Source organism: Podarcis filfolensis (assembly GCF_964270895.1).
Source record: "Podarcis filfolensis genome assembly, chromosome: 6".
Classification (NCBI taxonomy): domain Eukaryota; kingdom Metazoa; phylum Chordata; class Lepidosauria; order Squamata; family Lacertidae; genus Podarcis; species Podarcis filfolensis.
In genome coordinates this window covers 39,431,530-39,457,630 of record NC_139609.1, presented here as the reverse complement: position 1 = coordinate 39,457,630, position 26,101 = coordinate 39,431,530, and the positions used below count along the sequence as shown (strand labels likewise).

General features: G+C 41.1%; 1 protein-coding gene and 1 long non-coding RNA gene across 16 annotated transcripts in view; one reads left to right on the top strand and one right to left on the bottom strand.

Moving 5' to 3' along the window:
• Positions 1-26,101, bottom strand: part of DOCK7 (dedicator of cytokinesis 7) — a 117,270-nt gene that overhangs the window by 66,391 nt on the left and 24,778 nt on the right. For all 15 annotated transcript variants that reach the window (XM_083621218.1, XM_083621212.1, XM_083621219.1 and 12 more), the window contains exons 5-14: positions 16,926-17,101; positions 16,052-16,120; positions 13,121-13,250; positions 12,792-13,004; positions 11,993-12,078; positions 8,873-8,939; positions 7,010-7,159; positions 4,034-4,114; positions 3,643-3,808; positions 2,304-2,446 (exon numbers count right to left, since the gene is read on the bottom strand). In XM_083621218.1, the coding sequence (XP_083477344.1) occupies positions 2,304-2,446; positions 3,643-3,808; positions 4,034-4,114; positions 7,010-7,159; positions 8,873-8,939; positions 11,993-12,078; positions 12,792-13,004; positions 13,121-13,250; positions 16,052-16,120; positions 16,926-17,101 (1,281 nt within the window). The remainder of the gene's footprint in view (positions 1-2,303; positions 2,447-3,642; positions 3,809-4,033; positions 4,115-7,009; positions 7,160-8,872; positions 8,940-11,992; positions 12,079-12,791; positions 13,005-13,120; positions 13,251-16,051; positions 16,121-16,925; positions 17,102-26,101) is intronic.
• LOC310765807 lies at positions 22,035-24,726 on the top strand. Its single transcript, XR_014549814.1, has 3 exons — positions 22,035-22,173; positions 23,482-23,532; positions 24,618-24,726. It is a non-coding gene; the product is annotated as an uncharacterized lncRNA (long non-coding RNA).

Genomic DNA, 26,101 nt, shown 5'->3' with positions numbered 1-26,101 from the left:
TTGCAATCGTCAGACCACATTACAGAAAGATTTCACTGGGTGTTCATTGAGGCTGCACTGGAGTAAGTGGCCTTAAAAGCTGCAGTATGCTATCCATCTTGATTGAAGGTAAGAACACCAACAGTTTTGCTACAGGTGTTTCGTACCCCCTTTGCATGTGAATCATAGGGAAAGGGCCACAGCTCTCTGCTTTGCATGCAGTAGGTCCCAGTTTCAAGCCCCAGTATCTCCAGGTAAGCCTGGTAATGCCCTTTGGAGAACAGCTGCCAGCCAGTGTAGACCATATGGAGGTAGATGGACCACTAGTATGAAGGCAGCTTCCTATGTGTTCCACACGTAGAAAGGATTTATGCTACTAAGTCCACCTCAAGGTTGTGCAGCTTCCCCTGGCCCCATCCTATGTTAATTGTTGATGTCTGTAGGCAACAGCTTACATGGGTAGACCTCTATGCAAGCTGTGGCCATGCGCAACTGGGCTTCCCTTGCAGACATCCACACCTAACACATGAATGTTATGGTAGGGCCAAGGACCAAGACGAACTCATGGCTGGGCCGTGGAGCCCTTTCTATGCATGAAATCTGTTTTCTAGAGACCAGTGCATCCAATCTGCATCCAATCTGTTTTATAGAGACCAGCGCAAAGTGGCAAACTTAAGTGATAATAATGAAGGGCTGCGGTTCCTAGGTTGCTGGGCAGAAATATCTACTCTACCCTTCTCATCAGAAATGAGCTTGTGTCACACTGCCCTGAACCACTGCAGCTTATGCTAGTCAAGTTGCTAATTAGTTTGCTATTTGCTAGTAACGGGAAAATTGCCCACAGTGTGAACAATTTCATTCCCTGCAACCTATTAGACAGTGCACATTATTAAAGCGGATTTCCAGTATAATGCACTCTTTAGGGATGGTGGGAATTAGAATATAATGCTGAGAATATAGAATTTAGGTCAAATGTAGTTACTTCAGCAGCTAGCGAGAGTGCTAGTTAAGTAAAAGAAGAAAAATAAAAACCTTGGTTGATATATACTTTATTTAACAGTTGCCAACATAACCTTGGTTTTAAAATACGATATTCTCAGTTAATATAGAAACAGTCTTGAAAACTGCACCTGAACTTTCAACTACAAACACACAAATATTCTAGATTTATCTTTCTTAATCCTAGCATGCTGCTTATGGGAATCCTGACCTGACCCAGAATCTCCAAGTCTTTGTTTTATAAATCTCTTAATCTGCCTCCTTGCAAAACCCAAGGTGTAGTGGGAGTATTAATCTGGGTTTTTTCAGATCAGTAGACCAAGGTGCTGACCACTTTTGCTGGTATTGTGGTGTTGACATAAAGAAGCACCAATTTTGCATAATCTATGCAGAGCCTACCTAAAATGTCCTGAATTTTTGAGAAGTGCGCTGGCATATCATCTCCCGATACCCTTTACTTGTTGCCCATAACATGTGGTTCGAATTTACCTGTAAATGTAATTTACCTGTAACATGTAATGTAATTTACCTGTAACATGTGGTTCGAATTTATCTGTAACACTGGTTGCACCAGTGTTAGAAACTGAGTTATGAAAGCTAGGAGCTAAAGGGCACCTTAAACCTAGGTTCTGGGTGCAACAACAGAATGTCTAGGTGCTTTTTTAATAACAAAAATACAAAGCTGAAAATGAATGAACTGCAGCTAAAATATTATGTTCATTTTTCACATGGTCTAGTCCTTCCCCTGCTCACTCCCCTAATATTCTTAAGAGGGTTTCTTCTTCAGTCTTCAGAGAGTAGTTAGAAGTGGGGAGGCAGAAAAATGTCCTTCTTTCCTTCCACTCTGCAGTTTAAATCTGAAATCTTAGGCACAGTACTGCACCCAGAGATCAGAAACTGCTCGCACTAATGAAATTCCCTGTCACAAAACGCACCTAGAACAATGGGAGTTTCAAACACTGCTTTGCACCAACCCAAGAACCCGACTAAGTGATTCACTGGTCATAAACTTCTTATTTATTTTGGATTTTTAGCTTGCCCATTCTGAAAGCTCAGTGTTACTAAACGTGTTGTTTTAAAATAGCTGAATTGTAATACAATGTGAGATGCAATAAAATTGCAATTTAAAAGCATACTGCATCTAGCACAGAGCATTACAACTTCTACAACCAAGAGAAAAACAACCACGACCATCAGCAATTTTCAAGTGGTTCACAAAGGGAAAAGTTTGGGAACCACTGGTCTAGGGCTAAAAACTCCCGTGCCAATTCCTAAAGTGTGAAGACAGTGATGTAATGTTACCGTGAAAATGAATCATATAATACCTGTTTAAAGAAGTTTGTCACCGTGAGGGTAGCTGGTCTAAAGTTAGTCAGGTTGCAGGCCTCATCCCCACTCGTTGTCCTTTCCAAGGAACGCCTGCCGACAATGCTAGAATTCCTCCTTTCTGACCACGACCCTTTGCGTTCTTTAAGAAAGAAAGCAGGAAAAAACCAGAGCCAAAATAAAGTCAAATAACTACATTTGTTTTAGGAGCCAGCATGTGAAGAGAACGGCAGTTGCTTGAAATCATGAGAAAAGAAAGACGGAATGGGTGGTTAATACTAAGACAATCGCACTCCTGAGGCATTAGGAAACAATGAAGCACAGCTGAATACCTCTGCTCCTCTCACATCAACCATACCCCAGTGCCTTGTGCCTATTATGAAAGTCTTTATCATGTGGAGAATTATGTTTTTCTCCTACTGCAAAAAATGATGAAGTTGGCAGTTTTGGGAGGGTGGAGGGGATGAGGAAGATGCTGAACAGTGGTTTCAGATGAGCTGAGCGGCTCACAACGATTAATCCACTCCTTTGGAAAATGCTCATCAGCCTGAAACACTCTCTCAGACTTAGTTCTAGAGAGCATAACAGATGGTTTACGAGGAAAATCCTTGAAAGATAAACCTATTTGTTATTACAGGCTTGTCCTTTTTCCTTTCACCCCATTACCGAGGCTTGGGCAAGGGAAAAAATAGGCAAAGCAAGCTGATAAACACATATTGTGCACCAGGCCCAAAAGCAAACCCTGAGGCGTTAAAAAAACAGCAACAACAAAATAACTATTTTGTTGGATCAGAGTAGTGATCCATTGAAAATGTGGCGTCCTTTCTCCAAGGACTGAGTGAAATTCAAGGTGCCACAAAGATGGGGCAAAATAGGGGAGGCTAACGGCAATCCAGGAAAAGCTTTTACTGAAGAAGCTTTAAATAAAACTTTAAAAGAGATAGCAAGAAAGCATGATGGATAAATAAGAGAAGGTTGTAGAAGATACATAGAGCAGCACGGCAGAAGAATGGGACAAGGAAGGAGAGGTGCTGAAAGCAGCAGAGAACGTTAGCCCCTGACATTCAATTAGAGAAGACTAAAAAGTTAGGAATGGCGCACATACTACCAACTTCTATAGAACTGTTACACCCCCTGGAATGGGTCACTTTTATTTCAAAGGAAAAGCTGCTAGAAAGCCCCAGTCCAAAACAGAAAGATGTTCTGGATCAAGGCCTTGCAGCTGGTTTTTCTTCAAAATAGAAATAGCCATTTAAGCACGCCGTTTCAAAAGCGTAAATGACATGATTCAGTTTGTGTTAAGATTAAGAATCACTTTGTAATTATCTAGATACCTACCTCCTGCAGCAATTTCCACTTCTGTAGAGTCCCTCTCCAAACTTCCAGCACTGCTGACTATGTTCATTAAATGAATGGCCGTCCATGCAAAAGGCATGCGATATCTGCCAAGCCTTTGGCAAAATTGTTCTGATTGACTTTTCAGTTTTTCTAGCTTTTCCTTGTTCTGCAGAGGTAAAACCACAAAACTTACAAAATTGAAACATTTCTGAATTTTTTCATACTGCCTCTGCTATAAATAAATGCTGGGTTTTCAACAGAAGGAAGTACTGTTTCAATAATGTATGTTTTTTTAAAATATGAGAAACTTGCAAATGTTTTAAGGGCTACAGAACTATTTAAAAAAAGACACCACCTGCATTTAGGTCGAAACCCATTGAAAACTGCTTACCTTTGCAGCATCTGCTTCTTTTAAAATCATATATGGCTCTGCACACTCCCCAATATCTCCCTGTTGCAGTACCTTTTCCAGCTGTGGGGATGGGAAGTGGGATGGGATTGAAGAAGAAAAGGAAGAGGCAAGCATGATGTTGGAGATACATACACCACACATATACACAATGAACTGACTAGCCAGCACAGTTTAAGCTACCCACCCAGACACCCACCCACCCAATCAGGTAGACTGCCCTTCCTCTTTTGAACCAGCAATATAAACTGCAACTATAAAAGGTAAAGAGAGGCTTCAGCTATGTATGTGCAAGCAATTTCAACTGCATAGTCAATGCCCCTGAAGAAGTCACAGAGGAACCCCTGCCTAAAGTTTTGGCTTTTGGGCTTTGATTGGTTGAGAGCCAAACCAAGGCATTTTTGTTGGATGTGCCATGCTCTGGAACATCTAGTTACAAGTGAGACCAGACAAGGGAAGAAGAAAAATGCAGTGTGGAGTCTTCCTGTTTGGTTTTCCTGCCACTCCATTCCATTCTCCCCACCGAGCCGTTGGCCAGCACTCCGCAGCCACTGAGCATGCTCAGTTCTCATTGGTCCAACCCCCCCCCCCCCCGTTTTTGTACTTCTGCAAACCTTGATATTTCCCCAAAGCCTGCTGATACCTCCACCTACATCTTCTGTGTGGATGCTACCATTGTGGCTACATATAGCTACCTAACTAATTTACTGTTAAATATATGTGGAAATTTAAAAAGGAGACACAGCTAAGCAAGACTTTCTGAAAGTATTATTACTTTCTTCAAGGAGAATTTTGGGGAAAATGTGTAGGAGAGCTGTGAACATTCTCCATAAATGTTTTATTTAGCTGTCTCTCTCTTAGAGAAAGAATCAAGCCTTGAAGCAAGGCAGAGTTTATGATGGACAGTTTTACCCAGATTGTTTCTTATCTTTTGGCATTTATATTTCTAAAGATCCTTTTGCACAGCTCAATTCAAATGTCACCGAGAGAGGTTAATAACATGGCATTCATTTAGAGAGGTTTTCTTATCGCATTGCTGGTGGGGAAACCCAGGCTCTGCTATAAACAAGAAAGTTCACTCCCTCATAGATATCCTATGTGGATGAAGCAAGCAAACAAGCTGGAGGAGGAGGCGGGGGGGGGGGGAGAGACAACATTTAGGAAACACGCTTGTTCCCAGCAACTAACCATATTCATATATTCATTCACCCTAATCTGATACAATGATATGGCCACGGAAACAGGTTTTTGCATGTGCTCCTCTTGCTGGATCTGGAAATACTTATGCAAAAGGTTGCTGCATGAGCAATTTATAATACTGGATGTCTTCACCTAGCACACAGGCATGTTTCTATGACTCCAAAAAGCATCAAAACAGATGGTCAGCACCATCGGTTTGGACAATACTGATAATCTGTGAGGAAGTGGAAGGTGCTAAATTCAGCCCAGGTTCTACATCTTCTCAATTGGGGTGGGGGGTGAGGTTAAGGTTGGCTTGGAACCAAAGTCCCTCCTCCCAGTCTTTCAAAAGCACAAATGGCACTGCCAAGGCTGACAGTTCCAAACATTTGCTGGGCAACTAAGTACAGTGGTACCTCGGGTTACAAACACTTTGGGTTACACTTTGGGTTACAAACTCTGCTAACCCAGAAGTAGTACCTCAGGTTGAGAACTCTGCCCCAGGATGAGAACAGAAATCGCGGGCCGGCAGCAGTGGGAAGCCCCATTAGTGAAAGCGCGCCTCAGGTTAAGAACGGTTTCAGGTTAAGAACGGACCTCCAGAACGAATTAAGTTCTTAACCTGAGGTACCACTGTATGCAGATCAGCTAACCTCAACCTGGTATCCTTCAGGTGTTCTGGACTGCAATTCCCATTATCCCTAGGAACCAGGGAAATGGGTTGAGGAAGGTTGCATAGGATGTCATAGCTAGTGTGGTTAGGTTTTGGAAGCAGGAAGTTTTCTATAAAATAATTCTTCTCACACTGCCCAAATCTCATTTGGGCCCAGATTACATTGCAAACAGCCATTTTACAAACTAACTGGCAGGGGAATGATCTAAAAAGGAGCACAATATATGACGGCACCTGGCCTGTGACATATGACAAGCTATTTTTCTGGCTTATTTATCTTGCTCATGTCCTTTTCCTTCTCACAGACCAAAAACTTAGCACTATTTTCAACAAATGACTGCTAGCTAGGCTCATCTCATTGAGTTTACAAGCATTAATGTGCAAGTGCAAGCTCTTTGAGGTAGATTGCATGGTGTTAATCTTTTTCTCTTGTAAAAATCAACTACTGTGAATATATGCAGATTCTGGCTTCAGAAGGTATGCAATGAGACGTGCGCAAAATTTGAGAACAGAATCTCTTCTTAACGCTGCTGTCAATGAGGCTTCCCTCTTGCTTCGGCAATTTGGGAAAACGCAACGTGAACCTCAATCTTAACATATTTCCCATGGCATTAGGAAGCTTTTTTCTTCTTCAAAAATTCTATTGCATAGTAACTATCTTAAGTGCCTCCCCCAGGCTAAGGCATTGTTCTATATTGCCCTATCTGCTTTCAGAGTTCAGTAATGTTACAAGTCTAAGGCAAGAAAGGTCAAAGCAAGAATTGTCTTTGAACAGACTCTATATCTTAGTATCAAAAACCAAACTTCTGGAGATGGAACTCTTCAATTTGAGAATGACTGAATTCAGTCAGCAAAAGGAAATGGCAACACTAAGCAGGGTCATTCTGTAATCTGATTTTCACAAGATTTGTAGTTTTCCTTTCAGTTTTCCCTATTGAGGAAGGCTAAAATAAACAAACACAGTACAGTACCAGCAAAATGCAACCAGGTGATATTTTTTCTTAATATATTGTTATATGGGCACAGAAACTTTAGCTTACTCGTGCCAGGACATAATACACTTTTCCGAGATAAAGATTCATAAAGGGGAAAAAAATATTTCTTACCTTTATTACCAGAAAGACATCCTGAGAGGGATATGTAATAGAAAAAATGGCTGACCGGGCCAGAGTGGTTATGGCAGCAGGTGGAACATGAGGACGCAGCATCCCTTTCATTTGTTCAGAGTTTAAATCAAAATAGAAGTTCTCTGAAATCTAAAAGAAAAAAATAGCTTATTACAGTACACTGAAATATATCCAAAGGCTTTACCATAATAAAAAATGTTTAAAAAAATAATGTTAGCGCACCAATGTTAATTTCACTTTCATGCCAACTGTGGTTAGCTTTTAACAGCAGACAAAAAAACCTGTTAGCTAGCTGAATTGTTCATTTCTTAACAGGCAATATATCTATTTGTCCCAATATGATTTGGGCTTATTTAAAAATAAACCACCACCACCAAAAAAACCCTCTGCAGCCCAACAATGATACTGTAGAGAAGTATAACTTTTCAAACAAATAAGCAAGGCAATGGCTTTGAAAGCAATGTACTCAAAACAGCATGAACAACCAGGGATCCACTTCTCCACTCGTCACCCTCTCCTTGGTACATGCTTCAATGCCATCCATCAAGAATGACAAGAGAGCCCCAGCCTTCCTCCCTAACTTGGACCTGGATACGGAGTGGAAAGCATTCCAGTATAGCTTTGCTAATTTGTGATAGCTCAATGCAGTTACGGGGAACATCACCATACCCCTCTAGAGGCAACCTAGAGAGAAAGATAGGGATAAAGTTTGGTAGCGGGCAGCTCAAGTGTTTTGATAGCAGAGGCTTTAGTTATCATGGGACTTGACAATTTTCCCTCTCCTTCAGATGATAATTTCCAACTGATCAGAGACCTGATAATCTGAAAATATACTTTAGGGGATTTGGATTTTCTAGAAAGATAGATAGATAGATCCTCTTTTTTGGCAATAATGAATGGTCCTGCTCCAACACCCTTCTCACCTCAGGCCCAAAATAACAGATACTAGTACCCAACAGCTGTCAGGCATGTCAATGAAGCCCTCTCATAAGGAAATATAATTTGGATTGAAGTAGGAACTTTCCATCCATAATTCTAGCTTCTTAAAATGATATTGCGTGGTTCCTCTGCACATGACTAAGGCAGGAGCAAAGAATTGTGGGAGGCTGGCTGAATCTCCTCAGATTTTCCCTCCTGCCTTGACAGAGCAGTTTGCTCCCCACCCCCCACGTCTCACTGTTTCCCTTATATTCAGTTAAGTTTTCTTTCATAATTTCTCTTGGTACTCTTCCTTCTTTGCACTGTGTTGTCTTCATTTGCTTTCACTCTCTTTGTGTTTTCTTTTCCCCCACTGAGGCATTAAAAAAACAAAAACACAAGCCCTCCCTCTCCGCTGGCTGCTTCTCATTATTTCTTCACTTCCTTGCTGTTTTACATTGCTTCCTAAACTTTATTTGGTTTTATTTCATTTATTTTTCTATTGCAATAAACGAACTCAGGGGCCCATCAAGTTTCACTCTCCCTGCTGGAATCAGACGTTTTTAGTTATGTTCACTGCGTTTTGCCTATTTGGGCTGATGTACACCACCCTGAGCTCTTTTCAAAAAAGGGCATTCTAAAAATATCCTAAATACTGTAAATAAATAAACAAAATAATCAGACAACCTGTAATATAGTTTATTGTATCCAGCAACCTCCACCATTATTTACAGGGTTTGCTTTTTATAGTACTTTCAGTTCCTTCTGTTCTACTTTCTATTTCTCAATGTAATTTTGAATAGCAGGGATAAAAAACGCAGTATTCAAGGGCTCTTAAGCAGAAAGCTGCTGTTACCACCTACGTCTTACTGCATGCTGTTCAAACACCATGCAAAGGAAGCAAGCATCAAGCAGATAACTCACCTTTTTCTTTTCCTTAACGTCGTATAATGCCAAACTTGCAAAAATCGGCTCTATTTCAATTTCAAATCTTAAAGGAGAAAGAAAGTTTAGCTCTATTTCTTAAGATTTTTCAATTTTATATACAACCAAACAGTTATTTCCCAACTGAAACTGAACTACTGCAGCTGTGTGGCTCCCTAGAAAAAACTTTAGGATGCCATAGCTCAGGGGTAAAATACATGTATTGCATACCAAAAGGACACAGGTTTGATCACTGCTGTCTCCAAGGTATGACTCAGAAAGATTCCTGTCTGAAGTTCTGGAGAGTCACTATCTGTCACTTCCAGCAATACTGCACTAGACAAACCAATTGTCAGATGATGATGATTTTTTGAATTTGTATACCACCCTTCATCTGAAGATCACAGGGCAGTTCACAACTTCTGGGAAACACATACTGCTGACTCTACTTAACAGTTGTGCCATTTAGAGGCAGTCCTGCAAAACCCAAACCTGCAACAAGTTCCCCTGAGCTGATCCGGCATGGGGCCTAATCAGCAGCACCAGCTGACATGCCTCATCCAAAATATGTAGGTGTTTAAAACAGGTTGTCAGCCAGTTTGATTGCACAGCAGCAGCTTATGCACTTTTGTATATTGCTATTCATAAACCTTTTAAAATCTGCTGTGTATTACGAGATCTCAGGTCATAATCTTAAACAGACTTCTAATGAAATCAGTGGGAGAAGTTGTTTAGCGCTTAGGCGTGAATGGGAATGGACAGCAAACTGGGTCAAAGCCCTACCCTAAGCCCATTATTTGCAACTGTTGAGCTAAATTCTGCATAAAGTGTTTAGAAGCAGGGTGTTAATCACAAATAGCTTTATCTCGTTTAAATGCAGTTCTCCAAAGCTGCCAATACCAGAATTAATGAATTTACTCCACGGAGATCAATGAGATTATGTCTTTTGTATCAATCAGCTGTTCACCATGGCTTCTATCTTTCTATCTCTGGCAGCAGAGAACAAAGAACTGTAGGTCTCAAAACTGTCCCTCTCTTGCCACTAATGGTACCTACTGCCAGATAAATAATGGCTATTAGCTAATAAAGACTGCCTTCAAAACACTTCTGCTCAAAAGCAAGTCCCATTCATTTCAATAATTGCTCACCACAATTTTTTGAACAGGTGGCAGAACACCCTTGCATTTATGACAACTTTTAGACATTGTGATATACTCTGACCTTGTCTGAGATATTTTTCTGTAACACCTGGAAGAATCTGCTGGTGTATATGACTCTTCACTGTCTTGTTACTGCTAGTTTGTTGATCAATACCTGTAATGTTCTTTGTTCTTTTACAAATGCTATTATTATAGCTAATTATTGTATTTTTATATTACTTCATTTATAATGGACTTTGTTGAATGATGCAGGACTAAAATCTCAGAAGCAAATAAAACATCAGAATTCAGTTTTGAGTATGTGGGCTTAATGTTCCTACCACTATAAAAACTATAAAATACATATTTGTCCTTCCAGGCACTAAACACAATTCTCATTCTTTTTTTAAAAAAGAGCACAAGATAAACATGAACTCTGTACAATAAAGACAAACATCATTTCCTCAGATCTAATATGAAGAGATTTCTGTAAAAGGAAAATCTTAATTAACTGCTGTAATTTGTTTTTTATATAGCCATTCACTGTACAAGAGTTCTCCTGGGAACTGCATTCTGGTACAACACCCTGTAAAAGGCTATGCCATGGAATCACCTGGATTAGTGTCAGGGCTTAAAAGCAGCTCTCCTCTAGGAAGCAATTCCAACATATATCTCAGTTACGAGAGGCACTCTAGTCTAACTGGAGCTCCCTAACAAGAAGGGTTGACCTAAGTGAGGACACACAAGATGAATACAGCCATGTGGAAAATCAGTTTTGTGCTTTATTTCTCTAAGGGAATACCAGTAAAATTTTACCTCGTGTTATTAGAGAAGAGTTATAGGCAATGAACCAGCTGCAGGTAACCCTACATTCAGGAGCTCCACTTCATTAAACTTGTTTAACAGGTTTCTCTTCTCCCCAGTGAAAGCTTTGCTAACTGCCTCGAGTCTCAAGTCTTAAAGAGGCAGCCATGGATTTAAAGACTCAACTTTGTCTTACTGAATCAGTTGTCTGACTGGTGGTGTAAAATCTCATCTCAAAAAAAGGCTATATCAATCATGTTGTTTTTAGCCAATTGTCCTTTGTTTGTGGGATAAAAGCCAGATGTAAACAGGATGAGGGAAGGAATTGTGTCTCTGCTATGAAGTGAGACTTTGCAGACATTACATCTTTATTATACCAGTTGCATTGGCTGCCTGCGTGTTTCTGGATCAATTGAAAGTGCTAGTGTTTACTTTTAAAGCCCTAAACAGTTTAGGGACAGGTTACATGAAAGATGACCTGAACTCATATGAACTTACCCAGGCCTTAACATCACCCTCAAAGGTGCTGCCTGTGGGTTTACCATCAAGTTCAATTTGTGGGCCTCCCATCAAAACTGGTGAGCACTAGCAATAGGACCTTTCAAGTGGTGATGATCCCATTAAATTTTCTCCCAGGGGAAATACATCTGGCCCAATCTTTATTTATTTATTTTAATGGACCTCAAAATCCCACATCCCTTCATTTAATTAGCACTTCACTTTCTTGCACTCAATACCACTTTAATGTATAGGTTTGTTGCCTTGTAGCTCAACTGGTAGAGCATGAGACTCTTAAAACTCAGGGCCGTGGGTTTGACCCCCACGTTGGGCAAAAGTTCCCTGCTTTGCAGGGGATTGGACTAAATTACCCTCATGGCCCCTTCCAACTCTACAATTCTATGATTCTATAGTACATACCATTTTACAAAAGCATGGCTAGGTTTGAATATTGTGGCAAGCTTATTTTATCATTATTTCCAGCGTTTTTAATGTACGATGGGAATATTTAATTGACTTACTGCCCTCTTTGCACATTAAGGTGCTCAAGGTAGAATTTGAAAAATTAATTGTGTCTTGGTAGTTCTATCAGTCCCAATTATCATACAAGGTGCATTGATTTGACAGGTCAAATGTAAGCATGCATATTTTTAAAAAAATTAACAACCTTATTACTTACTTTAAAGACAGACACTTCACAAGAAGCCTCTGACCAAAGTGTTCCTTGGGGATTTCAGGGATGCCCAGTCTTTCTATTGGTTCTTCCTGCAATCGGGCACAAATCCAGCAAGTAATGCATGCACTCCTTCCACAAACAAAGTGCATTGTTAAATGGCTAAAGAAGGCAAAGTAGATTTCCTCCCCTCCTATTCAATACAATTTAATCTTCAAGCTTAACAGAGTGTGGCTTTTGCTGCAACTATAAATAACACTGAAGGGGTTTAATTTAGGAGAGCTACTGAATAACGGATTGGAGTTCTGTAAGAAAATTCCTTGGAAAGAGATGATCCAAAAGTCCAGATTTGTGCTTTATTCACATGCTGCTTTGGCAGCAGTCGCATGGAAACAAAAGCAAATACAATCTTAGGGTCAATCCCTTTAAAATCTTTGGCTCCTCCACTCCCCTGTACACTTTCTACAAAAGCTGGCAAACACCGCTGTCAAAAGTCTAGGACTGGTATTCAACATTAGTCATAAATAAAGTAGACTCATCAAATTCATCCCACTTAAGACGGCTGTGGCCCTACGGGCCTACAAACCCAACAAGTTATGGCAGAACATCATGCTATTTTGCCTCTATCTTCTCCTTCCCCATCTCATTTTAATGACTTCTGAAATTCAAGTTGAGATATTATATATATATATATATATATTCCTACTATAATACACCAGCACTCACTCTCTGGCTACAGAGGTGGACCTGGCACTTATGTGTGCTTTGTGCTAGTATTAACAGGTCTCAGTTAAGCTCACAATACCTCATCTGGGGCTGGATGCAATGCAAAAAGTTCCTTGTGTCTGTTGGACTTTCTCTGTTCATCATTTTGATGGTCGATTTCTTCATTTGGGGTCCGATCCAGAAGATTTGGAAGCAAAGCATCCGGGAGGGAGTTTTTCAAGTCAAAAATACTGCAAGCCCAACTGCCCCGTGGCGTGTCATCGATTGACATGGACCGTCTTTTAAGATCATCCTAAGATTGAAGAAATTAAATGAAGCATGTAAAGTGAAATATGGAAAATGTCACGTGTATTTTTAACACAGTGATTTGATTTTTTTTTTAAAGATGCAGGCTTCATAAGCACCTACTTGTTCATCCTGGTAATTGTTGCCATCCGGAGCTTCATCAGACTCAAATATCTGTTTGGGTAGGCCTTTTTGCCTCTCCTTCTGTTTGTCTAATGTGTTGGGGTTAAATCCTGTTCCCAGTTTGTGATATCTATTCAAAAACAGATTGTATTAAGCAATGTCTCTCCTCTACAAAACCAAGCAGAAATGGTGAACAACATCTGAAAGCTTAATGCCCTCCCCAGAAAATATTTTTTGCTACTCTTGACAGCATCACGCTGTCTATCAAGTTCTGTAACAGGAATTTTTGAAAACAGCATTTTCTCTTCTTTGACTGCAGGTGTTGATTCCAGTGTAGGATATTTAGACTTGCAGCCTTAAAAATCAACTCATACTTGTTACTTTTCCTGGCTGCAATAAGAAATGACTCCTGATGTGACCATATAATCCTATAAGCATAAGCACCCGTCGATCAGCAATGGAATACTTGAAGTGTACCATGATGTAGCTAAATGCAAACAATTTGTTCTAGTAGACTGTATCCTTCACCTCATTAAATCACTAAATATTTCTATAAGCAATCCAAGGATGACAGCATTTATTTGTTTATTTGCTTGTTTTAGCATGGCTGCTTTCAGGGTCTCCTTGACCAGTGGTTCCCAATTATCTAACTACTGCGGACCCCCTGTTTTTCAAAAGCCAAGCCATGGACCCTCTACTTTTGAAATTTGTGATACCTGTATGGTAGTTTTTGTTACATGAATGATGCCATGGACCCTCTGGGTTCCATGGACCACCAATTGAGAACCACTGTCTTTGACTATTATGAAGGCTACTGTATCAATTTGATGTTTAGTCCATTTACCATATTCTATTGTTGCAACTCAGTGGCTTTTAATCAGAATACAGGAAGAGCCCTGGTGGGTGGAGACCAAAGGCCCACATAATTCTTTTTCTAATGAGATCGACTCACTTTCTCCACACCATAAAAAATGTTTAATCTGTCTACACAGGCATTGTGCATGACCTGGCTCTCAGTAATAGTGGTACATATCATCTGACAAAGGTTGTTGATACTTTAGAGCAGGTGAGGGTAATCTCTGGCCCTCCAGTTTTTGCTGAACTACAACTCCCATCATCCATGGCTGTGCTTGCTAGGGATGATGGGAGCTGTAGCCCAGCAACATCTGGAACGCCAAAGGTTTCCATGCCTACTATGTATGTTGCTGAATTACAACTCCCATCTCTCCTGACCATTGGCCATGCTTGATGGGGCTTAATGGAGTTGAAGTCCAATAACATCTGGAGGAACACAAATTCTCAAATCCTGCTCTACTATATAAATCAGAAAGCTCCAAAGGTAAATGTCTAGGAGCCACCATTATTATAGCAGACAATAGTGTCTGTCAGCAGTGCTGGCTATATTGGGATAAACCCATATGTGTTCTGACAATCAAGGCAGTTGCAATATTGTGATCATTCTAGCCTATTATTCTCAGAGTTGCCCATCCCCAAGGTGTTATCATTTTCCTGGAAGCCAAATTAAAATTATTCTTTCTGTATGTGATCTTGATGGGTATGTGACAACTCTCTGCCCTTCCTCCTCTATTTCACCTGCACATCTGAAGAGCGTATCACTGGGACTACTAATGACAACTCTTGGGAAATATGTACATTTATTCTGGCCTCCTGAGAAGCTGACAGCACTCTCCTGTCTCACTGCAGTCTCCATTCTGACTGCAAAGAAGGGTGGGTGACAAAAGGCTTATGGGTGGAACCAGACATGACACGGAGCACAAGGGGTTGCCAAATGGAATAGATTGCCCATAATAGGGCTGTCTGGCTAGGATTGCCTGATATGCCTGAGAAGGCCCAATAACATTAACATATTTAACATTGCTACTGGATAATTTTACTTTTAAAACATTCCATATTTTATCAGCGTCGCTCTATGCCAGCCTTAACCTTCCTGGTGCCCTTCAGATGTACTGGAGTACAGATTCCCCTCAGCCCCAGCCAGCATGGAGGGCAAAATTTCTCTAGGCAGCGTACAAATATTTTGCTCTACTATAAAGGCAGAACCAGATGAGAAACAGCGGCGGCCAAAACTGGCAAACACCATCTTGTCTACCTCCTTCTGAACCTGACCTGTTAGCCTGGTTTGTTAACTGACGTTCAGCCAGAATTACCCCAGTTCAGATATAAAGGGAATTGTGGCTTAACACAAAGCCAGGAATGAAGTGTCAAAGTTGTCACACAGAGGGGAGGACTCATAAACCACAGTTCATAAAGTTGTGAATAATAATCTGAACCTGCACACAGAGAAAATGACACTCCTGCACCATCGAAAGAGGGTTATTTCCTACCGCCTTCCATATCTTGTTATCAACCTTTTCCACTATTATTATTTTCTTCTTTTTATTCCTCATCTTGGCATTTTCTTTTCTACCTAATTATATAAATCGTTTGAGTAGTTAATAGTGGCTTTACCAAGTGATTACAAAAGCGCTGGGAGGACAGTGAGCTTGGCGTATACTCTAGTCTCACGCAAAAAGGCTCTATTCTGACACAATTTATGAGTCATCCCACTGACTGCTGAACTGCTCCATTGCAAACAATCTCTCGACTGCATACGGCAAGCCCTTTCATCTAACTTGCTTCCTATAAGGATCCACAGCAAAAAGGTGGGGGGAAGAATATGAATTGGTGACCCATACTTTCTCCATTATTCCCTCCAACACATTCAGAAAAGTTGTCTCCCCCTTTTCAGGAAGTTATCCTTAAGGGCACCTGCCTAAAAGTGATAACTGTAAAATAGCGGTACGATCTTATATTGGCTCTGAATAGTTACTGATAGCTACAGTAACCGCATTCTGAAAATCAGTCCCCCCGCCCAACACACACAGTTGAAGGGCATCTCTTCAAATATATAACTTTAAATACACAACTTACTTTCTGTTCACAATGGCCCAGTCTTCTGTGTAACTTCTTACGCAATCCCTCACGTGAGGGTCCATTTCACTATAGAGAGGGAACATAGCTCTAAATGGTCTCTTCAAATCACAAACATCTTATTTCATTTTAGACTGACAGGCTGAACTACCATTTAATACCCCAGTATAGTGGAACCTTGGTTCCTGAACGGCTTAGTTGCCGAACAAATTGGCTCCCAAACACCGCAAACCTGGAAGTAAGTGTTCCAGTTTGTGAACGTTTTTTGGAAGCTTAACATCCAGTGCAGCTTCCGCTTGAGTGCAGGAAGCTTCTGCAGCCAATCAGAAGCCACACCTTGGTTTTTGAATGGTTTCAGGAGTCGAACAGACTCCCGGAATGGATTAAGTTTGGGAACCAAGATACCACTGTAATAAATACAGCTTGCATTCTGTAAACATCTACTACGTTTCCAGTCATCACCCGTGCATACAGGTTGCCCCACTTTCCTTCATTCAATGTTTATTAACGTGCTTCCTCCACCTTTACGCCATAAGTTACATGCGACACAGGGCCTCTGCTTTTTAGACTCACAGTCAATTCACTGTCTTTCCCTTTGTTTCTCAGCTAAACCAAGAATTTCAAGGGGTACAGTTCCCTTCTCCAAGGCCCCACACTCTGATTCTGCCACCACTGCCATCTCTCTGTACCTGTATAACTTGTGCTTTCTTTGCTCTCAAAGCTATCCTGGCTCCAGTGTATAGTTTTGAGTGGTGAAGGAAGAGAAGAATATGGGGATAAAAAGTCCAACTCCTGTTAATGGCTTCAGCCAGGCCATCTCCCATACCTGCTCAGCTGTAAGTATGGGCCAAGGTCTCTGTTGCCTAGCCCTTACCTCTCTTCGGGTACTGCTGACACAAGCGTTCTGCATTCTCGAGGACTGTAGATAACTTCAATATCGTCAGAAGGAAATTCAAGCAAGTCTCTCAAAGGGCCGCAATCCACTGCAAGTGGATGTGTAAGGAGGTATTCTTCCAAATCCACTGGATCCACAGGCTCAGTAAGAGGCACCTATGAAGATAAAGAAAAGTTATACTAAAGTGTCAACATTCGGCTATTTTAAAATACTATAGCTGTACTTAATTTCCCCGCTCTGCATATTTTGTTTTCCTCTGCAGCTGAAAAATATCAATATCTAAGCCTGCCCAGAAATACACAGTACTGCCAATTTCATTAGATGTTAAGGTTTCCAGGCCAAAATCACAAGTACAGACACATCCAGATGGTAACTGCTTTGTTCCCTCACTGGGAAAAACATTTATCTCCTGTAGTAATAGCCCTCAGTCACCACTCCCACAGAAAACAGCCAGACAGCCATGTAGACCATCAAGTCCTTGCTAGGCTCAACAGTCATCCCCATAAAAGCACATGGACTAGATGATGGGATATCAACAACAGCAAATCAAAATCTCAGAGCCTGTTCTGAAGACGCATCATGCAAGCATCATAAAGGTGTGGCTCTTGTCAGTGCCTTAATGGAAGAATCCTATGTAAACTGCATTAATTTCAATCATGGAAGAAAGGCAGGATATAAATGTAGTAACTAAAGCAAAAACAAACTGTTCTGCACATATATCCTGCAGAAATTAATCATGCTATTTAGCTCCTGTGTGGCAAAGGCTCAAGTTTTATGCCCTTCAAGATGGTATGCAAGTTGCTTTCCTGTGCTTTCTTGTGTCTCAAAAGACAATGGAGTGTACCTCTGGGGGTGAAGTCAAACTGCTGCGTTAGCAGCACCAAAGTGCCTGGGCGGTGTGTATGGAGGTCCTGGGCTGCCCAGAAAACAAGACACCCATACCATTTGGCCTTGCTGATGTGGCCCAAAGACAAACAAAGAAATATGTTTGGCACCAGCTTGGCTGCAGAAGTTGCTGGAAGGAGGTGTACAAGGCACCAACTTAGGCACTCCCCTCTGGATTTTTGTAGTAGGGTTTACTCCTCAGCCTTTTATTCTTCAGAAGATATCCCACAAGGCAGCAGAGGTTTAGGATCAGAGCCTTCCTTTTCCTTCTCTTCTTCCCAGGTTGATGAGCCCCAGCTTCCCGCTTTCTTGTGAATTTAAGAGATTTTGTAAGTAGACTACCAGCAGCAGCAGTGCAATGTCAGGTCAGAGGATTCAGCAAACAATGGATCAGCCTCACCAAATAAAGGGTTTCCAGTGTCAGAGTTTACTCTTCTTATAGAGGCTAATGTGTCTAGTTCCAGGAGTTCTGTCCTCTCCTCCCAAATGTGGTGTGATGTAGCACAGTGGCTAAGAGGAGTGAGATATGAGCTGGGGAGTAATTGGTTCAGGTCTCAGATCAGCCATGAATTTGCTAGGTGACCTTTCACAGACCATTATCCTCTCAGTCACAGTCCCACCCCTGTCTGCAATCTGGGGGTAATAATACACATATACAGAACTCTTTGAATATTCTCAAGTCTTATTATTATGCCTGGCTCATGATGGATACCGGACCCTGTGAAAGCCAGCACCTAATTTTATTGAAGCTCGCGCCCATCATCATCATAACTTAATGGCTCATTCTGGGGACAGAGGAAACGCGAGCTACAATTATGCAAGGAATCTGGAGATCCTGGTCCAACACTTGGTGTGCACTATAATATCATCTTCTGTCTGGTGAAAGGAAACAGATGGTCCAAACTTCACAGGGGACATGCCAATTGGAACATGATATTCACAAGACAGCTACAGGGAGATTACTCTGTGGCCCAGGAATTGGGTCTAGGTATCTGAAGGAATGCCTACTTCCACACCAATCTCCCTGAAAATCATTATCAGAAACCCTCATCCAGGTGATATGACTGGGATGGGAACTTGATTCACCTCCTCAATGGAATAGTCTTCCTAGGGAGATTTGACTGCCACCTACTCATAAATCTAAACAGTGGTTTGTTTTTGTTTTTTACTATTGCTTGTTTTATTCACTGCCTTAACCTTTTTAGCTTTGTTGCTGCTTTAATCCTTCACTTTTGTGAAGTATGTGAGGCACCCTGAGAATATTTCTACTGAAGGGTTTCATAGAAGTGAATTAAACAAATTCTGTTCACAGGAAAGGCTGTAGCTCAGTGGCAGAGCACATGCTTTTTGACTGCACAAGGTCCCAGGTTCAATCCTCATCTGGGAAAGACCTCCGCCTGAAATGCTAGAGTGCAGCTGCCAGTCAGAGTAGATATTACTAAGTTTGATGGACCGATGGTCTGATTCTTTATAAGGCATCTTCTTATGTTGCACATGCCCAGGTTCTGCTGACCCAAACCCTACATTCTGTTCCAAAACAAACTCTATGGAACTTAAGAAGTACAGTATTACAGAAGTAGGTCAAAAATAATTGCCTTCTTATTCTGAGTCTTTCATTTTCTTGAAACAAAACAATGCTACACTCAGTCCAATTCTAACAAATGAGTGTTAGAAATGCACTGGTTTTATACTTTTATTTCTGGGGCTGTGTCGCTTTCCATTATACTACAAGCCTAAGCAAAAATCATCAAGGTGACTCAGGAGAGAGACATTTCCACCCTTAGGCATCACCAAGTCATGAAAACCTGAGTACTGCCTTAGCTGCTATGTCAGCGTTTAGCAAAGCCTCCAAGGCAACACCTCCATTACTTTCAAAATCAATTCCAAATGCAAAGCAAAGCCTTTGATCTGACCTTCCTTCTCATACAGGGCTGCAAAGTTAAAACTGAATTAGTAAACTAGCTTTTTGCAAAAGAAAGGGGGAAAGGTGCTCAACCAAAATGGTTCAGATTGATAGGCTGCTTATTGTGTGGCTGAAGACTTCAAAATAAACCCTACAAAGCCTAATACACACATAAACAATATAGACCTCCCAGTCACGGTCAAGCAGTGAATTTGGGAAACAGCAATACTCTTTATATGAAGCTGGAATTCTGAAGAGTATCACCTTAAGCTAAGAAGGGATGGCTGACCAAACAATGCATAAAGCTTGGTTGCTCCTTGGAAAGTCATGATTTGGTCCTAGGTCAAGAGGGTTTGCTATCCCAATCTGCAACTGTGTTTAAATGTCATGCTAAACCATATTGCTCTGGCACGGCTGCAAGGAGCAGCTTGGAAGCTTCCATTTTTTTGCTCCAAACAGACAATTCAAGTTGGCTTGTTTCACACAAACCAGTAGGCACAGTTTGTCAATGGGAATGGGATGGGAGGGAGCACGAACTCAACGCCTGCCTAGCCCCATTCACATTCTGTCAAGCTATAGTTCAGCATGATGTCACAACGTGGCCTTTGCATTTGCTTACATGAATCAAGACTTTGTGTGACCATATTCTCAAATAAGCAGAGAACTTGTCTCTAAGAGCTTTTAGACAGACAAGCACTTTATAGGTGCAACTTCAGTGCAACACTTTAAAGAGAGAAGAATAGAGGCAATAGTTGCACTCCCATAAGGAGAGATGCCAGAAGGTCAGGAGTTCTGCAAATACAATATCTTCGGTTCAATCAAGCCAAAGATAAGAATGCTAAAAATACTTTTAGGTACCAATTCTTGGTCATTTGAGACTAGAGAGTAAGCTGTTGATGTTCTTGAAGTGAAACACATTTGCCCTGCCTCCCAGAAACACTGAATGGATATATTCATTCTGAACTGGTAATATGGTGACATACATTTCCTGTGGGATAGATTCTGTTGCCTTTGCCCAAATTCACCATGTGATTTCAACATCTGAAATGGTCCCCCTCTCTTTTCCCATGCAAAAACATTGCTTCCAACAGGAACACCCTCCCTCTCTCTCCACAACATGTGATCACCATAATCAGCAGCATCCCAGCCCTCTAAATTGCTAGGTTCTGCCGTTTAAGAAAGCTGGAGGGAAAGCACAAATTTGGTGTGCCACTGTGGTGCTGCAAAGCACAAGAGTACCCTACAACCCTACGGAGACCTACGTGTTAAACTGTACGTGAAAGAAACACAAAGATAATCAACTACACAGGGAAGAAAATAAATGGGACAAACTTTTAAACTGAGTACAAACTGATGTGGCCAGGGAATGTGCTGTATTTGTTTTTTTCTCTAATCCTCATCTTCACTAAAAGAGGAAAATTCTAATTATAGACTGGCTGTCCCTCCCAGCACACCGTCATCCTTCACAAAATAAAGTATAAATTATCATCATGCGTCACGGTGATCGTTGGGCAACTGTATTTATTATTTCTCCATCAATTTGAATCAAGTCCTGCCAAGAAAACCATATATAGGGTGCCTTATTTTACAACAAAATATGGTAGGTGAAGAATGATAGGCAGAGAGCAGTAGAGGCTTGCTCAGCTTCTTACCTGACCTCCCAACACTGCCATTCCTGCAGCGTACTGGGAAGACAAGGGCAAGGGGTGAGGAGGCAGCAAGGCTGGTGGAGTGCAAACGCACCAGCAGAGCCAATCCAGAGCTCCTGCTAGTGTATTTGCATCATACCAAGCTCTCCCCTTCATGCTCCTGATATGCCAGACCAATGGCAGTGACAGGAGGTAATGTAAGCAATGCAGCCCCTCCCACCACTGCTGGCTGAGAGATTCCCCAAGGGCACTCAATACTTTATACACTACAATGCACATGTTCTCATGACATTGTACAGACTTCCCTGATCTGATCTGGTACCCTCCAGATGTTTTCAACTACAACTTCCATTACCCCACCCTCACCAGCCAGTATGGAATTGGCCATGGGTGGAAATTGTAGGTCAAAACATCTGGAGAGGACACAGTATATAAAATAGTTCAGCACAGGCCATTGGGTGATACATGACTAAATATGGGCCAGCCATATTCCAGGGCAAATGCACACATTAAATTTTTGATTTGCTTATAGGGAAAGGGAGTATGACTTAAAAAGGCTAGAACAGTCTGTAGAAAGAAAGTACTGGGAGCCAATGTAGACATGATTAGAGCAATAATGTTAGAACAATAATGTTTCTATTTTAGGTGCAGAGTGTTCACAAAAGTCCTTATTCAAGTAATGTCTTTCCTTTTATGAAATGGAAGTAAAACTGCTAACACATTCCAGGAACTTCATAATGAGAACTGATGTCAACAACGGCTACAGGAGCTCATCAGCATCCAGAATCAGGTAAGGCATTCACATTTTTGTCCCTACACCTCTTCAGTTGACTATTATAGCATGAAGATGTAAACAAACATAAATGTCAAACCCAGAAGCCAACATTAGCCTCGCCATCTGTGCAGTCAGAAATACTGCCTAACACCTGAGTAAACAGGCAAAACATAAATTCTTGGTTATGAAGAGGAACTAGTTTGTGTCAGCTTATTGGCAGATGAAAGACAAACGCATTATTTTAAACTCTGGCTTTTTATGGTGGAGAGGCGGAGAAAGCAAGCTTTGGAAGGTCAACCTATCTCCTTTCTGGCTATAAGGGATTTGTTGGCACCGCCCTCCTGATGAACAGGTTGCCAGCTCCTATTAAGAAAACAATGTTATGACCTTTCCTCAATAAGCCATATCAGGACATGGGATATTGTGCCAGTCAAGCTTTCAAGTGCTTTTTCAAAGGAACATTGGCGAAGGTACCATTATTTTCACTGTAAAAATTGAAAGCCCATATAAAAGCAGAGAAACAGGACTAACGTGTAATAGGCAACAATGCTCCCAGGCAAGCTATATAAGAAGAAGAAGAAAGTTAAATTGATTCTATGAGTTAGATTCTTCCTGTTTCAGTTGCAGGGCCTATTCATATCAACATTTCCTGCTAAAAGAAAATCTGGCACACGCTCACCTATGTCATTTTACAATCAACAGTGCATCCACTGTCATACATCAGAAAATCCAGCTCTTAGGATGCCACCGAAAATATGCATTTATGAAGGTATGCCAAAAGTTGGCATACAACCCTACCAAGTCTCACCAAGAGACAGAATACCTCTATTTTAAAATATTTTCTTTTGTAGCTACTACACACCCAAAGGTCACATGAACATGACCTCAGATAATGAGTCTTGGTCAATAATTCCTCTTAAATATTTTTTCTTCTGTTTCGATTTTTGACATTAGTCATTCTCTTGTTATGTGATTCCAACCACACCCTATTTTTGTTAACATTCTGTCAGTGAACCATGGAGAATAGTTATAGCATCAGTAACGTCTAACCACTTCTGGTGTTTATTATCATCAGTGAGCACAGCGAACATAATTTATCCCTACCAAATATTGTTTCAGATAGGATGTAAGTTTTGACAACATTATGATTCTTGCTATGGAAAATAGTTTGTTATTTCTGCAAGTAACATTTTATTTTATACATGTTGCTCTTTATAGGGATATTTCAAACAATTGTTATTTGCTTGGTGCATTAACTTCCTGCAATACTATTAAGTATGCTTTGTGTTGCTGGCTAAACATCTAACTCAACAAAAGTTTCAGAAACTACAGGAGACAAGGTGCCACTCTGCTAGCATACAATTGGGCAAACCAGTAAGGCCCAACTTTAATCACTCTGTAAGAATACGTATACCATAAAGCCTTCTGCAGCTCTATCAGTTTGAATCTCAGTACACACTCTGTACAGAGGTACCTTGGTTGTTGAACGACTTGGCTCCTGAATGCCGCAAACCCAGAAGTAAGTGTTCCGGTTTGCAAACTTTTTTGGAAGCTGAACACCCGACGCAGCTTCCAATTGAGTGCAGGAAGCTCCTGCAGCCAATCGGAAGCTGCGCCTTGGTTTTCGAACGGTTCCAGGAGTTGAACGGACTCCCGGAACAGATTAAATTTGACAACCAAGGTACCTACCACTGTACTGCAAAGAGCAGGGTAAAAATGCATTTACAGTGGTACCTCAGGTTAAGTACTTAATTCGTTCCAGAGGTCCGTTCTTAACCTGAAGCACCACTTTAGCTAATGGGGCCTCCCGCTGCTGCCGCACCGCCGGAGCACAATTTCTGTTCTCATCCTGAAGCGAAGTTCTTAACCCGAGGTACTATTTCTGGGTTAGCGGAGTCTGTAACCCGAAGCGTATGTAACCTGAAGCGTATGTAACCCGAGGTACCACTGTAAATTGTAAGTTTAAACACAATTTAGCCTAGACATGAGAACAAGCTGCCTTGAAAGCTTAGTTCTCCTTTCTTGAAAAGCCTGGTTTAAATGTCAAAGTATTTCTATATAGCATCCCTAGGGAGAAACTGGAGTAGTTGGAACTCCATCAAGTTGTCCTCGTTGTACGGTTGCATTTATGAATGCAACAGTAAAATCAGCTAGTCAAGGTACAGTAACCACAAGGTAAACAAGCTGTGCAAGAATTACAAAACAGAGAAGCAACGGCCATTAAGTTTGGAAATCTGCTAAGCTCCTAAGGCTGAAATCCTACATTTGTTTAACTGAGAGCAAGTCTTAAGACACTAAATAGAACTTATTGCAGAGGAGACATGCATAAGGTTGAAAAGGGAAACCTATCAGCTATAACTGTGCAATAGCCTAGCACTGGAGGTCATGTTGACAGCCAAGAACATGTTGAACTTTAACTGACAACTGATTCCAACTTATTTTCCCTACACATGTATTAGGCAATGGTCACCAGCGGATGGTGTGGTGTGGCAGAGCTGTGGAGTCACCCCACCAACACCAGTCACTACAGCTTATGTGGATGTGGACAGAGGAGCAACGACATCAGGGCTGTGCAGGCACACCAGATTGGCTGTGTGTGTTTTTCTACAGCTGTATTAAAATAACTGGGAAAGAGCTCCATCAGCAGCACCAGAACAAAGAGCCACTCATCATGACTACCTTTGGCATATTCCAGTAATTGCAATAAACATTCTGCCTTCTTCAGCGGTTCACACCTCTTATGAGGGATCTGCCATCCTAAAGATATACATATATTATATCTATATAAATGTGCACACAGCCCTTAACTAAAGTAAGATACCAGCTTGATAGATTGAGTTTATATAAACTATTATCCTTCACCCAGCTCCGTTGGGAAGCGTGCACAGGTAGAGTTAAGGTTGTCAGTGCTTGCATTATAAAACCCTGTCTCAAATGTTTATAACTGGACTGTTACAAGGACGCTCAAGCGTTTTGTCTTTAAGGCTCTGTTATTCTTCACTGTTATGTCCCCTTACTAGCTCGGAAATAAAACTCTGCTTCCTATCGACTTTGTCCTTCCCTGGATGTCAAACACAGTATTTTGCAGTATTTTAGTGCTTCCTTCAGCCAGCCAACACTTTGCTCTCCTACCTGCATCTCTGCCGTATCATCTGCTACAACATGAGCAATGTGTTAGCTAAGCGTGTCTATCTGTTATTCCATCCATACAACACTGTTGTATTTCCTAGTGCCGTTTCATTTTTTAAGTGTCTTGGGACTTGATGCACAAGCTATTTTGTCAAGGCGGAACCAAATGTGCTGCAAGTGAATCAAAAGAACAGGTCTAAGAGCCTTTTGTTCTGTGAGCATCTCAAATGCTCCAACCTGCATTCTATTTTCAGTGGCTTTTATTCTGTGTGATCATTACTAACGCATTGTAGCAAAAGGGAGCATTCACAAAATACTGGAATCTGTGCCAAAAAATTTCGAGAAAATAAAAATAATTCATTCTAAACCAAGCTTTTTTAAAAAAATAAAATATTTATTTTTAAAAAACAATTTGTCTTTCCTTTTTTAATTTATACCTTATGCACAACTGAGATTTAAATCAAACTGAGTGTTTTCTTAAAGTATGTTTTAACTGCCCTGCAGCTTTCCAAGTTTCCAAATTACTATTACAAAAGTCCTATATGGTGACACCTACGGTGAGTTATCTTTGATGGAATTTGCACATATCACAAAATCTCCAATATCTAATAATAGACTCTTACTGAAAATGCAAGTATCGTCAAACAGTATGTATGAACATAAGGAACTACCCTATACGGCAGGGGTCAGCAACCTTTTTCAGCCGTGGGCCGGTCCACTGTCCCTCAGACCATGTGGTGGGCCGGACTATATTTGGGGGGGAGGGGGAAATGAAAGAATTCCTATGCCCCACAAATAACCCAGAGATGCATTT